General features: G+C 49.4%; 1 protein-coding gene across 4 annotated transcripts in view; it reads left to right on the top strand.

Annotated features, from left to right (window-relative positions):
* LOC120399100 (amyloid beta precursor protein) overlaps positions 1-15,367 on the top strand; it is a 324,609-nt gene that overhangs the window by 232,363 nt on the left and 76,879 nt on the right. For all 4 annotated transcript variants that reach the window (XM_039527027.1, XM_039526998.1, XM_039527007.1 and 1 more), the window contains one exon: positions 8,168-8,242. In XM_039527027.1, the coding sequence (XP_039382961.1) occupies positions 8,168-8,242 (75 nt within the window). The remainder of the gene's footprint in view (positions 1-8,167; positions 8,243-15,367) is intronic.

Below are 15,367 nucleotides of genomic sequence, written 5' to 3' on the forward strand. Positions count from 1 at the left end.
TCATCAGCTAGTGTAAATAGAGGCTTTTGGCACTTCAGATTTGACTGATTGCAAAAATCCAACCCTTAAAATACTGCTTGTGCAAATACTACACTGAATGTTGTTTCTAAAGATAAGCATGCTATTCTACTTTTTCCACAAGCCATTCATTCTCATCGCGCCAGAGTTGAACTCCGGATCCCAGAATTTTCATCTCCTCAGCCAGGCTATGTGAGCTGTCACTTTATTATCTCACCACCTGTACCCTGAAGGGTTTAGGGAAATAACAGGCTGTGAAACCTGGTGTAGCCAAATATGTTCTTATCACATTGCCTACAATGCTTGTTTTCATCATGTGGATTAGCAAAATGGCTTTGACTTTAAATTTCAAGGTTAGTTTTAAGGACAAAGATCAATTGTTTGGCAAAGAAATGTTGTTTTCAAAAACTTCTAACTGCAAATTCAGAGTGAAAAGGAGTATTAAAGAGAGGTTAAAGGTCTGATTTAAAGCCACAAAAGGGGAAAAAAAAGATCATAGAGTTGCTAATCTAGGCTGATGCTCAAGACTTAACACGTACCATGGTGTTTTAGAAAGAAAGGTACAGTGACTTGAATTAATGCTGTAGTTTCCATGTTCTCTCATAATTCAGTCTTCTAAACAGAAACTGCCGGTATGGTCTGGGCAAGTTTTTAAGGCCACCAAAATCATGACCTAAAGAGACAAGAGCTTAATGTGCACTTAATGCATCGTGGGGGGAGGGATAGCTCAGTGGTTTGAGCATTGGCCTGCTAAACCCAGGGTTGTGAGTTTAATCCCTGAGGGGGCCACTTAGGGATCTGGGGCAAAAATCAGTACTTGGTCCTGCTAGTGAAGGCAGGGGGCTGGACTCAATGACCTTTCAAGGTCCTTTCCAGTTCTAGGAGATTGGTATATCTCCTATTATTATTATTACCACCCTGTACACCAGGGATCTCAAATTCAAATCACCACGAGGGCCACGTGAGAACTAGTACTTTGGCCCGAGGGCCGCACCACGGACACCTTTTCATATAAAGGTACAAAACCCCAACCCCCACTCCACCCCTTCCATGAGGCCCTGCCCCTTCCCCACCCCCATTCCAGCCCCTTCCCCAAAGTCCCCACCCCAACTCCGCCCCCTCCTTGCCCCATTCCTACCCCTTCCCCAAATCCCCACCCCTGCCCCACCTCTTCTCCGCCTCCTCCCCTGAGCGCACGGCTCCCCGCGCCTCCCCCCTCCCTCCTGGAAAGTGCTAAGCAGGCCAAACAGCTGTTTGGCAGCAGGAAGCGCCTGGAGGTAGGCAGAGGAGCAGGAACGGCGGGTGAGGAGAGCATGGGACCGCAGGAAATAACTCCGGGAGAACGAGGGGGGGTACTGGGAGCTTGGCGGGCTGCAGCAAATAACTGCGTGGGCTGTGTGTTTGAGACCTCTGCTGTACGCTAAGAGGTGCATTTCTAAATGCAACACAATGTTCGATCCACAAACCAATGGTTTGATGGTCTCTACACCTCTCCTTGTTCCACCATTATGATTAGGCTTGGAAGGTTTAGCTTTTTAAACAGTAAATTTCAGTTAACATCAATTTCACCACAATACTAACCCACGAAAACATATTTTTATTGATGATAATCTAAATTTACAGATAGGCAAAGTAAGAAAAATGCTGCCTGAGAATTTATTAGAGTTCGTTATGAGCATATTTACTTTGTATATTTTCACATGCAATGCTGACTGTATTTTAACAGTTATAGAACACACAGACTTCTTTAAATTTTACACTTGAGTATCAATGTTCTTGCAACAAAAAGAAAATACACCAGGTTACAGATGGCTCAACAATCTCACCCACAACACTAGCTGCACTGCCTAGGAAGAAGCCCAGATTCCCTAAGGGCTTGTCTAGACTGGTAAGTTTTGTCGCCAAAAACTGCCTTTTGCTGACAAAACAGCAAGAGCGTACACACTACAATGGGACTTTTGTCGCCAAAAACGCCGAGTTTTGGTGACAAAAAACTTCCAACCCTATGAAAGACTTTTGTCTCTTCCCCTCCCTTTATCATCTGCAGAGAGCCAGTGTAGACACTGCTGATTATCTTGACGACAGTTCTCTTCCGCTAGTATCCCACAATGCCTGCCCTGATTGCTCTGCTTAGTGTTTTGATCTCTGCTGCCCTGCAGGCATGCATCCCTCCCCTTTCAAAGCTCCGGGAAGTATCTGTGTGCTGCTCTGTTTGGGGAACAAAGAGCAAATCATTGGAATGCTCCTGTTCTGCCTGGCACTAGGAACACAGCAACAGTCAGACTGCTGTTGCAGGGGGTGGGGGACAGACTGCTGTGCTGCTTTGCCATTCCTCAGCAGGGAGAGCTCACAGAGCTACTCAGGATGCTGCTCTCGGCAGCTGAGGGGGCTGTGGGAGAACTTGGAGAGAATCCCAAGATGCGCAGCGATCAGCTCTTCCTTCCCACAACACTGGGGTGCATACCCAGGGTGCATTGCTCACCCGGCTGATGGTGTCCCCAATGTGGACATGATCTGTCGACAGAGGAAGCAAGCGTGAACACCCTTTGGCGATTTTTGTTTTGTCGAATTTTGGGTGTCAACATAAGTTTTGTCAACAAAACTTGGTAGTGTAGACAAGCCATAAGAAATGATGATCCTCCTCCTCAGCAACCTCCGAGGCAGCGACATCTTCAAAATGCCTGTTTTGACCCAGTGGTTGAGAGTCACGAATTATCTCTCTCTCCTGATCCAACATAGTACCTATTCTCCTCCCCCTATTAGGGCGATCATCTCTCCCATTTCCTACCTTCTTGGGTGCCTACCAGCTCAGATGGATGGATCCTGGAGGTGATTTCTCCAGTTCAGCCCCTTATCACCCTCCTCCCCCGTTCCTCTTCAGGGACACCGCTCACAAATCTCATGCATCCGACGAAGTGGGTATTCACCCATGAAAGCTCATGCTCCAAAACGTCTGTTAGTCTATAAGGTGCCACAAGACTCTTTGCTGCTTTTACCGCTCACAAAGACTCCTTATAGCAGGAGGTACAATCCCTCCTAGTTCTGGGGCCGATCGAACTTGTCCCACCAGATTTCATCGGGAAAGGTTTCTATTCTTGGTGCTTCCTCATCCTGAAGAAAAGAGGGAGATGGAGATCCATCCTGGACCTCAGGACTTTAAATATCTTTGTCCACTCCCAGTGGTTCAGAATGGTTACTCTAACAACAGCAATTCCCTCTCTGGATCCAGGAGATTGGTTTGTTTCCCTCAACCTTTAGGATATTTATTTTCATGTCACCATTCATCCCTCACACAAACTATTCCTACATTTTGTGGTAGATGGACCACTACCAGTATTGCATCCTACTCTTTGGCCTCTCTGCCACCTCAAAGGTCTTTATCAAAGTTCTGTCAGCAGCAGCAGCCTATCTTCACTAGAAAGGCATCATAGTCTTTCCGTACCTGGATGATCAGCTCCTAAAGGGCCCCTCACTTCTCAAAGCACAGACAGCAACCAGAAAGGCCCTGTCCCTGCATCACACTCTGGGTCTCCACTTCAACTTGGAGAAGTCTACCCTAACACCACACAACATATGGACTTCATCAGAGCCACTCTGGACTCCTCTTCTGCCAGAGCATACTGAATCAGGGACCGATTCACCACAATGGCCAACCTTGTCTCAACAATACAAGAGGGTCCATAAAACACTGCAAGGGTGTGCCGGCAACTTCTGGGCCATGTAGCAGCTGGCACATTTGTGACCCCCTTAGCAAGACTTCACTCTGTGTCCTTAAGCATGGTTGAGAACCGTCTACACAGCCAACAGACACAATCTATCCAAGCAGGTGTCCAGACCTCAGAAGGTCCTCAATTCTATGAACTGGTGGAAGGATCCTCAAAAGGTGTGCATGGAGTTCCATTGGTACTGCCCCTCCCACGAGGATTATCACCACAGATGCCTCCCTCATAGTTTGGGGTGCACACTTCCATCACAGCATTTCATCTTCCATAGAGGATTCTTAGTCTTTGCCCACCCCACTATTGCAAAAGCCTATTCAACCTCTTCCTGCCTGTCAAGGAAACAATTCCACCATGAGACATCGCCTTAGTTTTCAGTGCTCTAAGGAAACCCACATTTGAACCTCTGAGGAGTTGTTTCCTCCTTCATTTGTCCCTAAGGATCTCATTCCTCATCACTATTACTTCCACCAGGAGCATGGGGGAATGTCAGTCCTTAAAGATGGACTCACCATATATGGTGTTCTACCAAGATAAGATGACTGTGTCCACTCTCACTTCCTTCCTAAATTCTTCTGAATTCCATGTTAGTGAAGAAATTCACCTACTAGTATTTTACCCCAAGTGTCACTCTTCAAGAGAAGAAGGGAGCCTCTATACACTGGACATTAAAAAAAGCTTTTGCCTTGACAGGATTAAGCCCTTTCAGACATCCGCTAAATTCTTCGTCTCTTTTGAAAAACAAATGAAAGGACATCTGATCTCTAGCCAAAGACTGTCCAAATGGATTACAGATGCTGTAATGCTAAAAAGCCTTGGTGGTGGTTCTCCTCTGAGAGTTATTGTTCATTCCACCAGGGCACAGTCTACCTCTGTAGCACTTCTCAAAAATGTAGGGCACCCACCTGGTGTTCTCCTCATACATTTTACCAGCATTATGTTCTCGTGCCCGATTCCAGGACTGACACAGCTTTCCTATGGTCTGTACTATATCTGCTTCCTTGGCACCCCTCTCCATGATGGAGGTACTTCTTGGGAGTCTCCTGATGGGAGCACCTATAGGGACACTAGTCGAAGGAGAGGTTACTTATCTTGCACAATAACTTGAGTTCTTTGAGATGTCTGTCCTTATGGGTGTTCCACTACCTGCCCTCCTTCCCGTCTGCCTTGGAGCTCTTTCTTGGGACTTCTATGATTGAGAAGGAACAGATGTGGTGGTGGGTCGATCTTTCCCTATATACTTTTGTATTGGGGCATGAGGGTGACTAGGGCACAAATGCAGACCTGCAGACGCTGCTGACAAAAATCTTCAATCGAACACACATCTCGTAGAACTCAAATTACTATACAAGATAAGTAACTTCTCCACCTTTCTTGTTCCACATTTCTGGGACTAGCCAAAATAGGACAGTTAGAAGAGCCTGTAAATTGATGGAGTATGTTTAAACTATCACCTCATGTATGTTCTTAGGGCGTCTGATTTCAACTGATAGATGCTTGTAGAAGTTTATTGAGGTCTAGGCCATGACTTAATTAATTTCAGGTCGATTTGTTTTAAAATATTTTTCAGTCACAGTATGACCTCTGAGCTTCTAACCATTATCTAAATACCAGCCACACTACTCCTAATCAGTTCAAAAACAATATGCCTCTGAAGTCCAGAAGCAGGCAGTGTAAAACTTGCTTACTTTAGGATTCGCAGCATCACACTGGCTACCAAAATGCATTTCACTACTCTTTGGCCAGTCATTGTTGAAGACCAGAAACACCCCTATATAAAACAAAATAGCCTAATTTGAAAGGCGTCATCTCATTTTCAGGAGGAACAGTGTGCATTGCTTTTTTTGAGTTAATGTCTTTCCATCGTAGAGATGCATTCTAACAAAATTGCAGTCCAGCCTTAAAGTGTATTAGAAATGCATATACAGTGAATCTTTTTCCTTCCTTTCTAAATAGCATGTGTAACTGTGAACCCTACATTTTTCCTCCTGTGACACTCTGTACCTCAAAGCAGCACCCTGGAACTTCCATATTCACCATGGTGATATGATTAATATGTTTTGTACAAAGTATACCTTGTGAGGCATCATTTTAAAAGTCTTGATCTGTTGAACGTTAATATCCTGTTGGATTGTGTGACTATCGTATGTGAAGTTATGAAGTATTACTATGTGAGTTACTGAAATATGTTGTGAGGTTAGGAACACCCACAACCAGCCTTTCAGTTACAACCATTGAGTAGCCATCCATAGCCATACAGTGTTAATGGCTCATCAACACCCATCAAGAAAAGAATCCACTATCCCAGAGACTCCTTAGAGAAGGCACATATGCAATAGAGCAGGGGTCCCCAATGTGGTGCCCGTGGGCGCCAGGGCGCCCGCCGGGGCGTCTAAGTGTGCCCATGTACTGGCCAGCAGACGAGCATCTGCCAAAATGCTGGACGCCTCTGGATGCTGCTGCTTGTCGGCGGTATTTCGGCAGCGACGCCTATTGACGTTGCCTCGTGTCGGCAGCATTTCGGCAGATGCTCGTCTGCCGCCATGGTCCTCTGTGGCTCGTCGTCTGGCACCTGCCAGATGAAAAAGGTTGGGGACCACTGCTAAAGACTGCTTGACCAGTGGGGACTGCCTGAACCCCTCATCACAGCAAGGATCTTTCCTGCAAGCTGAAAAAAAGTATAAAAGAGGGGAAGTGACATCATCACTTGGCGCCTCTCTCTCTTCCCTCCTCCCTGCCCCCATCTCAACACCTTGAAGAAGGTCTGGAGGAAAAAGACTTTCAACTGGGGAAGATTGGTCCCAGACTGGAAGGTTAGTCCCAGTCTGTTTATTGAGGAACTGTAGCCTGCTTGTAGCATCTGTCAGGGTGAGACATTGTTTGATTCAACTCTGGTTTAGACTGAAAGTTCAGGATTTAAAATGCGTGTTTCTATTTTTATTTCTTAAGGTAATTGTCTCTGACCTTTATGCCTACCACTTTATAATCACTTAACATTTAGCTTTCTGTAGTTAATAAATCTATTTTATATTTTACCTAAAAACAGTGTGTTGTTGCTGAACTGCTTGGGAAATCTTAGCTCAGGTTAACAAGGGCTGTTGCACATGCACTACCCTTTTGTCAGAGTGGTGAACTAGGTAATGAGCTTACATTGGCCAGACTGCTGACCAGTGCAAGACGGCACAGTTCTGGGGAGCCGAAGGGAATTGGCTGGAGCCTCTCTATTGATGGTTCATGAGTGACTGGGAGATCGTTCACACAACTCAGTTGGGTGTGTCCCGGCCTGTGGATGTCTGTGTACATGCAGTGCCTGTCAGAGGCTTGTAGCTTGATATCAGCATCGCAATGGGAGTGGCAGCCCAGATTAGTGGGTTTGGAGGGCTCAGCGATCCCACAGTCCAGGTTGCACCCCGGGGACCCTGTCATGCCTGCCCTTTGGAAACAGTATTTAAATGAGTTTCTGTTCTAAATGTCATGAAGGCTGCATTTTCCATTGGGAGGGATGGGGAAGGGAAACCTGTGTACTTTGCAGGAAAGTTGGGGTGTTTTTATTTATTTATTTACTTGCAATAGTGCAAACAGAAGTCACTGTTGTTTGGACATGAGTGTTCAGTGGAAGAAGTTCTACTAATGCACAGAAAGTGCTGTCTTAAAAGATTGCTGCCTAGGAATGAAATGGGAACATTCATGAGCAAGGTCACGTTTTTTATAACAATTTACAGTGATTTCAAATGGCACATATAGAACACACAGTCAGAGAAGGAAACAGCAGTTGCCCCCCTTTGCAAGAGAGTATTGCTTTTCGTTCCCTGTGGCAGGTGACCTTTCAGATTGTTCAAAATAAGCCTACTGCAAGTTTTCCTATATCGTTCTTCTGCCAATATTGTGCTTGGGACATAAGTAAGCTCAGTTCTTTGTGTTCAGCATGCATACAGAACAGACTAGCAGAAATTGCACATAGTCTTGCCCTGTTCTGATCAAAAGCCAGCTGATGTACTCCATCAAAAACTAGAAGAGTTTGTGATGTGAATTAAATGCCTTTTAGAATCAGTTGAAATTGGTTCATTTTAACTGAGGACATAAAATAGATTTAAAACTCTTGTTTTTCTCTGAGATGAAAAGGTCAGTAGGTTAACCCATCTAGTAACTCTACTTCCTCTGCTGATGCTGGAGGGTCTGTTAAACATCTACAGTTAATGCATTGCTTCACTTCTAGCAACTTCAAGTTGAGAGAACTTGGATGATGTTCAGACACGGTGATCTGTTTCTTGTTTTTAAATTTGACAACAAGATTCTGTTAAAGTTGCAACTATTCTTTATAAGGGGAGAAAAAGAGATGATTATCTGCACTGTGTTATTTGACTGTTGCTAAATTCCAAACCATCAGAGAAAAACTCAAAAGTTATGCTCCATGTTTTGTTGCTGTTTAGGTCATGAGGGAATGGGAAGAAGCGGAACGCCAAGCAAAGAACTTGCCAAAGGCTGATAAGAAGGCTGTTATCCAGGTAAAGAAAAACACAATTACAAGCAGACCAATTGAGGTTGCAAATAAAATACGAACCATGCTAGCTGTGGTATAATTTGGAAGCATATTTGTGCTGCGGAATTATTTTCTGCTTTTACTGTTGCTCTTTTAGCTGCCAGATATCAGTCTATGTGCTTTTATACTTAGCAGTTGAATTGCAGTGGAGAGCCTCACAATTTACAGTGTTACCACTGTAGGGGAAAGTTTTCAATGAGATTAAGATTTATCTTCAGAAGGAGTTGGGAACCCCCCCTTTCCCTTAGGCCACTTTGACCATCCCAGCTGTAGTGAGTAGCGACACCAGAATTGTAACAGTATAAACTTTTGATACTGCACAAGTATCTTGGTTCCAAGTAGAAATGGGCAAACAGGTTTTGGGAGGTTGGAATAGGAACCAACCCCACTCAAAACAAACCTTCAGCCAAACTGGAGATGAATTATTTTTCTTTCTGAAACATTGGCAATGTTCAGAGGGCCTGTATCAGGGCAGAGGGCTCTTCTTCGAGTGATTTCTCATGTCTGTTCCACAATAGGTGTGTGTGCTCGCCACGTGCACTGGTGCCAGATGTTTTTCCACTAGCAGTACCTGTTAGGGGAGCGCCCTAACGATACCTAGAGTGGCGCCTCCATGGCGCAGTATAAGGGGCGCTGAGCACTCCCCCCACCCTCAGTTCCTTCTTGCCGCCAGTGAAGGTGCTTCGGAACTGCTCTGCTCCAGCTTTGCTGTAGCTCGTCCCCGAAACAGCTTGTTCATTCAGTGTCTGGTACCTGTAGTTAGTTTAGTTTAGCTAGAGCACCCATGCCCCAGGTTTTTAGTCATGCAACACTTGTAGGTGATCTATGTCAGTGAATGATCCGCACATGGACTGTTTACGCTTTTGGGGGGAACCCATCTCAGCAATCACTGCAAGATTTGCAAGTCGTTTAAATCTCAGACCAAGAGAGAAAGGGACATTAGGTTCCGGGCTACTCTGATGGAGTCAGTGCTGACCCCAGCTCCTCCGCACCGTTCTGAGTTGGCACCGGGCACCACGGTGTCGGTGCATGGCAACCCTTCGGCACCATCGACTAGTCGTCACCAACCGCTCCCCGTCCACGGGGCACGCCGAGAAGGCTAAGAAGAGGCCTTCTTCGCCACAGCACTGGAGTAAACCCAGGACAGGGGCTAGACCTGTTGGGCAGTCCTCGATCCCCGACGGCCTCTAGATTTCTGATTCAAGTCGAGCGGAGTAGCCTGGCCCATTTGGAGCAGGCCTCCTTGGATGTCCAGATGCCCTCCACACTGGAGGCCCTGCAGGCAGCCCAGGATGTTATGTCCATGCCGGTACCAGGAGCACCGCTGATGTCGGCCCCGCGCTCCAGAGGCATGCTGCCGCTGGGATCTCTGCAGTCATCCCCGGCTCGGTACCAGTCTCGGTCGAGGGAATGTTCCTGATGCCATTCGCTGCCCAGTGACCGTTCAGGGCAAAGTCCACGTGGATCACCCTCGACGCCCACCAGCCTGTCTGGTTGGGTTCCATCTGACCAAGACTCTTGGCACCACTCCACCTTGAGGAGCGAACACCGACGGGACGGAGGCAGACGACACCAAAGGTCCTCGTTTCAGAGGGTTTATCATAGCCAGTCACGGCACGAACATCGACATCATTCCCATTTGTCGTCCCACTCCAGGACCCCGCCATGGCACTGCCTCCGCAGCCCCGGGCATCGATTGCCGTCCTCTCGCTGTTGCGGCTCCGTCCACCGGAGCCAATCACGGAGCAGCTGTTACCAACAGTACCGGTCCTCCATGTCGGGATCGCAGTCTCGTGGTCAGCAGCGCTCCCGGCGACGACGCTACTCCCGGTCCAGGGATAGCAGCAGGTCATATGTCAACCCGGCCTCCCTTCGTAGTCATCCATCAATGGGCCAGGACAAACAGCCAGCTCCACCGGTTCCACAGCAGGTGCAGTTGCACCAGGCCCCATGGCCAGCTCAGTGGTACCAGTGGGCACCATGGCCCCCAACGCCGCCCCCAGTGGGGTCTCGCTCAGTGGCCGGAGCCTCAGAAGGCCCATCGGCCTCCCTCTCCAGACCGCCGAGGAAGGATTCGGTGGGAGGCCGACCAGGTGGTGGACCCTCCGATGCTGGTGGACATACAAAGTACCGCACTGGCCTCCTCACCCTCCCTGGATGAGGTGATTACGGCTCCTCCTGCCTCCGTCCCGCAGAAGGACTTTAGGACCCATGAAGAATTCTTTAAAAAGGGTGGCATCAAGCCTCCACCTCCAGGCAGAGGAGATGGAGGAGCCCTCTGACTTCCTGTTTAATGTACTGCCTTCTTCAGTACTGGGCAGGGTGGCCTTGCCTCTCCACAAAGGGGTGGCGAAAATTTCAAATGCCCTGTGGCAAACCCCAGCTTAATTGGCCCCCATCTCTAAGAGAATGGAACGCAAATATTTTGTACCTGCCAGGGGACATGAATACTTATACACCCACCCTGCTCCTAACTCCCTGGTGGTTGAGTTGGTCAACCACAGGGAAAGGCAGGGCCAACTAGCCCCTACCCCAGAAAAAAAAAGATTCAAGGAGGCTGTACTCATTTGGAAGAAAAATGTATTCGGCCTCGAGCTTCCAGTTACGAGTGGTGAACCGCCAGGCTCTCCTGGGCCAGTATGAGTTCAATCTGTGGGGCTCCCTGCCCAAGTTCGAGGACTCCCTCCAGGAGCACGACAGGAAGGAGTTCAAAGTGCTGGTGGAGGAAGGCATAGCGGCTGCCAGGGGAACCCTGCAGGCAGCTTCAAATGCAGCGGACATGGCCTCCGCGGTGTCCATGAGAAGGGCGTCATGGCTCCTGCTCTCTGGGATGTCCAGCGAGGCGCAGATTGCCCTGCTGAACCTTCCATTTGATGGCAAAGCTCTGTTTGTGGAACAAATGGATACAAAGCTGCATGGCCTGAAAGACTCCTGCATGACTCTCCAGACTCTGGGTCTCTGTGTTCCAGCTCTGGCTAAACCTAAGTTCAAGCCGCAGCAGACTCCTGCTCAGGCCACCCTTCAAAATACGAGACCACTTATAAGAAGTCGTGGGACTATAAGAGGCACCCATAGAGGCAGTCTCGGCCTGCCCCCCAGCCTGGGTCCTCCAAGGGCAAGCAAGCGGGGAAAAGGGGGTTTTGACGGGACGCCTGGGGGCGCCCTGCCTGTTCTCATCAGGGATCTACCCTCAATAAAGCTTCCCTTCTCCAATCGGTTGTGTAATTTCCTCCTGGAGAGGTCACGGCTGACCTTGGACCAATGGATCCTCAACACCATCTCCTGGGGCTACACCCTCCAGTTTACTTCCTCCCCGCCCAACCACCCCCTGCCCCCATCCCTCCTTTGGGACGTACGAGGTGGGGCAGCTCCTGGACCTAGGAGCGGTGGAAGCAGTACCAGGGGATTTCAGAGGCAAGGGGTACTACTCCCACTATTTCCTTATCCCGAAGGCCAAAGCGGGGCTCAGGCTCATCTTGGGCCTGCAAGGCCTGAACGAGTACATGGTGAAGCTTAAGTTCTGCATGGTCTCCCTGGCCTCAGTCATCCCCTCCTTGGATCCCGGGGACTGGTACACCGCCCTTGATCTGCAGGACGCGTACTTCCACATTCATATATTCGAGGGGCACAGCTGCTTCCTCCATTTCACAGTGGCGCAGGAACACTACCAATTTACGGTCCTCCCATTTGGCCTGTCCACTGCCCCCAAGGTATTCACGAAATGTATGTTGGTGGTGGCGGCCTACCTCAGGCGCCAGGGGGTCCAGATCTTCCCCTATCTGGACGACTGGTTGGTCAAGGGCAGCTCCCGGTCGAAGGTGCAGCATCACGTGGCACTTCTTCTGTCCACATGCACCATTTGGGCCTGTTGGTAAACAACACCAACTCCATGTTAGTCCCGGTACAACGCATAGAGTTTATCGGGGTGGTCCTGAACGCCTCGTCGGCCAGAGCCTCCCTCCCACCAGACAGGTTGGGGACCCTGGAGGGGTCATCAAACAGTCACAAGGTTTCCGGTGACAACAGCCAGAGCATGCCTCTAGCTCTTGGGTCACATGTTGGCGTGCACGTATGTGGTCCGTCACGCCAGACTCAGGATGAGGCCCCTCCAGCTCTGGTTGGCCTCAGAGTTCTCCCAGGCCAGGGACAGGATGGACAAAGTCCTCACAGTGCCCGAGCCAGTGATCACCTCCCTACGGTGGTGGTCCTCCCCGAGAAACATGCTCCAAGGGGTCCTGTTCAGGGGCAGGACCCCGTCACTGGAACTGGAGTCCAGTGCATCGGACCTGGGATGGGGGGCCCATGTGGGGAACGTTTAGACCCAAGCTCTGTGGTCGGCTCAGGATCTGACCCTCCACATAAACGTCAAGGAGCTCAGGGCGGTACGGCTGGCATGCATGGCCTTCTGCTTGCATCTGGAGGGGAGGCTGGTCAGGGTCCTCACGGACAACATGGCCTCAATGTTCTACATCAACAGGCAAGGTGTGGCCTGATTCTCTGCCATGAAGCCCTGAGGCTGTGGGACTTTTGTATAGCCCACGGCATCTGTCTACGGGCCTTCCATCTGTCGGGTGCCCAGAACGTGCGGGCGGATTGCTTGAGCAGGGACTTCTCCTCTTAGCACGAGTGGTCTCTCCACCCAGAGATGGTGCACAGACTTTTCCAAGTGTGGGGAACTCCCCAGGTGGACCTGTTTGCGACTCGGCAGAACTGTCGCTGTCCCTGGTTCTGCTCGGGGGTGGGTCTGGGATGGGGCACCATCTCTGATGCCTTCCTCCTGTCCTGGTCAAGCCAGTTTCTCTATGTCTTTCCCCCATTCCCGTTGACCAGCAAGGTCCTGGAAAAGATAAAGACGGACACGGCCCGGGTCCTTCTGATTGCCCTGGCATGGCCCAGGCATCATTGGTACAAGACCCTCACGGGCCTGGCAGTCGCCCCGCCGTTGCCCTACCGCCTGGACCTGCTCTCACCTCTTCCACCCCAACCTCATGGCGTGGGTACTCAGTGGTTAGTAAGGGAGGAAAGGATGTGCTCGGAAGGGGTTCAGCGTGTCCTTCTAGAAAGCAGGCGGCCCTCCACGTGCTGAGCTTACTTGGCAAAGTGGTCTCAGTTTTCCAGATGAGCGGATGAACGAGGCATTTCCCCGGTGGCTGCCCCAATCCCTGACCCACCCGTCCCCCCCCCCTTCTTAGCGCCCAGGGCCTGCAAGGTGCAGTCAGCAGCCAGCAGCCATATCGCCATCCATCCGCCCCATCGCACACGGTATCCTCCCATGCTACGACAGGCCGATTCCTTAAGGAGTTGGATTGCCTCTTCCCGTATGTTAGGCCCCCAATCCCGCAGTGGAACCTAAACCTGGTGTTGGCCCATCTCACGAGGCCCCCGTTTGAGCCGCTAGCCACGTGCTCCTGGTCGCACCTCTCATGGAAGGTGGCTTTCCTGGTTGCAATCACGTTGGCTAGGCAGGTCTCTCATCCCCGAGCCCCTGTAAATGGTGTTTCATAAAGAAAAAGTCCAGCATTTTCATAAAGAGAAAGTCCACCCTTCGTTCCCCCCTCTGCCTATCACATGGGTCAGGACATTTTTTCTGTTAGTCATCTGCCCCAAGCCCCCGTGTGTCCAGTGAGGAGCGCCGCCTCCACACGCTGGATGTGAGACAGGCCCTGGCTTTTTACCTGGAGTGGACTAAGCAGTCCGGAAAGTCCTCGCAACTGTTCATCGCCTCGGCCAAGTGCATGAAAGGTAAGCTGATCTCCACTCAGCGGCTCTCCAACTGGATCACCTCATGCATCTGTACCTGTTATGATCTGGTGGGAATACCTCCGCCACCAATTGTGAAGGCTCACTTGACTAGGGCGCAGGCCTTCTCAGCTGCCTTTTTGGCCCATGTCCCCATTCAGGGCATTTGTAGAGCTGCCACGTGATCTTCAGTTCACACATTCACCTCACATTATGCGATTGTCTCTCAGGCCAGGGAGGATGCTGGGTTTGGCAGGGCCGTGCTCCGTCCCGAGTGTCTGTGAACTCCTACCCACCTCCAACAGATACAGCTTGGAATCACCTATTGTGGAATACACATGAGCAATCACTCAAAGAAGAAAAGACAGTTACCTTTTCCATAACTGGTGTTGTTCGAGATGTGTTGCTCATGTCTATTCCACATCCCTCCCTCCTTCACCTCTGTCGGAGTTGTCTGGCAAGAAGGAACTAAGGGTGGGGGGAGCACTCAGCGCCCCTTATATCACCCCATGGAGGCGCCACTCTAGGGGTCGCTAGCACGCTCCCGTATGGGTACTGCTAGGGGAAAAACTTCCGGCACTGGTGCACGTGGTGAGCACGCACACCTGTTGTGGAATAGACATGAGCAACAATCTCAAAGAACACCAGTTATGGGAAAGGTAACTGTCTTTTCATCAAATTTATCTGAATATGCTAATAGAAAGAAAGGACTGCATTCCCCCTCCACACACATCCAAATAGCAAACTAACCACACACAAAAACGTAGCCCAAGTAGAGCTGCCTATAATCCAAAGAGCCAGTGACTCCTTTGGGTCCACTGGGGCCACTTCAGTTAATGTGGAAGGCATTCATATACTTCCAGGTTGGTTTCAGTGCAGCATCACAAGACAGATACAAATCAAGAACCAGAATATTACTTATTAAATCCCACAGTCTCGCTGTGTGTCTTTTGTTTATTCACCTTTTCCTATCAGACTTTTTCCACCTTGTGGTCATTTTTATTTTCTAAGTGACCAATGTTGAGACATCAGAAATTTACTAATTCTGTTGAAGGTGGAATTATTTTCCTCCCGTATATGTGTTCATGATAGTCAGAAGAGCCTGAGAATCTCCGAGGGCAAGGTGCCTACTAAAATCAAATGCTTTCCTGCACTGAATCTTATCACCTTGAACATGATCCCCAGGCTCATGCTGAAGTAGGCAAAAATATTTGATTGGTTAGTATGCCCAGATGATCAGACATGGTGAGCACCTAAGCTCCATTTTAAGCCAGTGTGGGGAGGGTTCAGAAATTCTACAGATCGACACACTTGGCTGTAGTAAAAGGCAGGTCACTTCCATCATTTGTAG

This window comes from Mauremys reevesii, linkage group 1, assembly GCF_016161935.1.
Source record: "Mauremys reevesii isolate NIE-2019 linkage group 1, ASM1616193v1, whole genome shotgun sequence".
NCBI lineage: Eukaryota > Metazoa > Chordata > Testudines > Geoemydidae > Mauremys > Mauremys reevesii.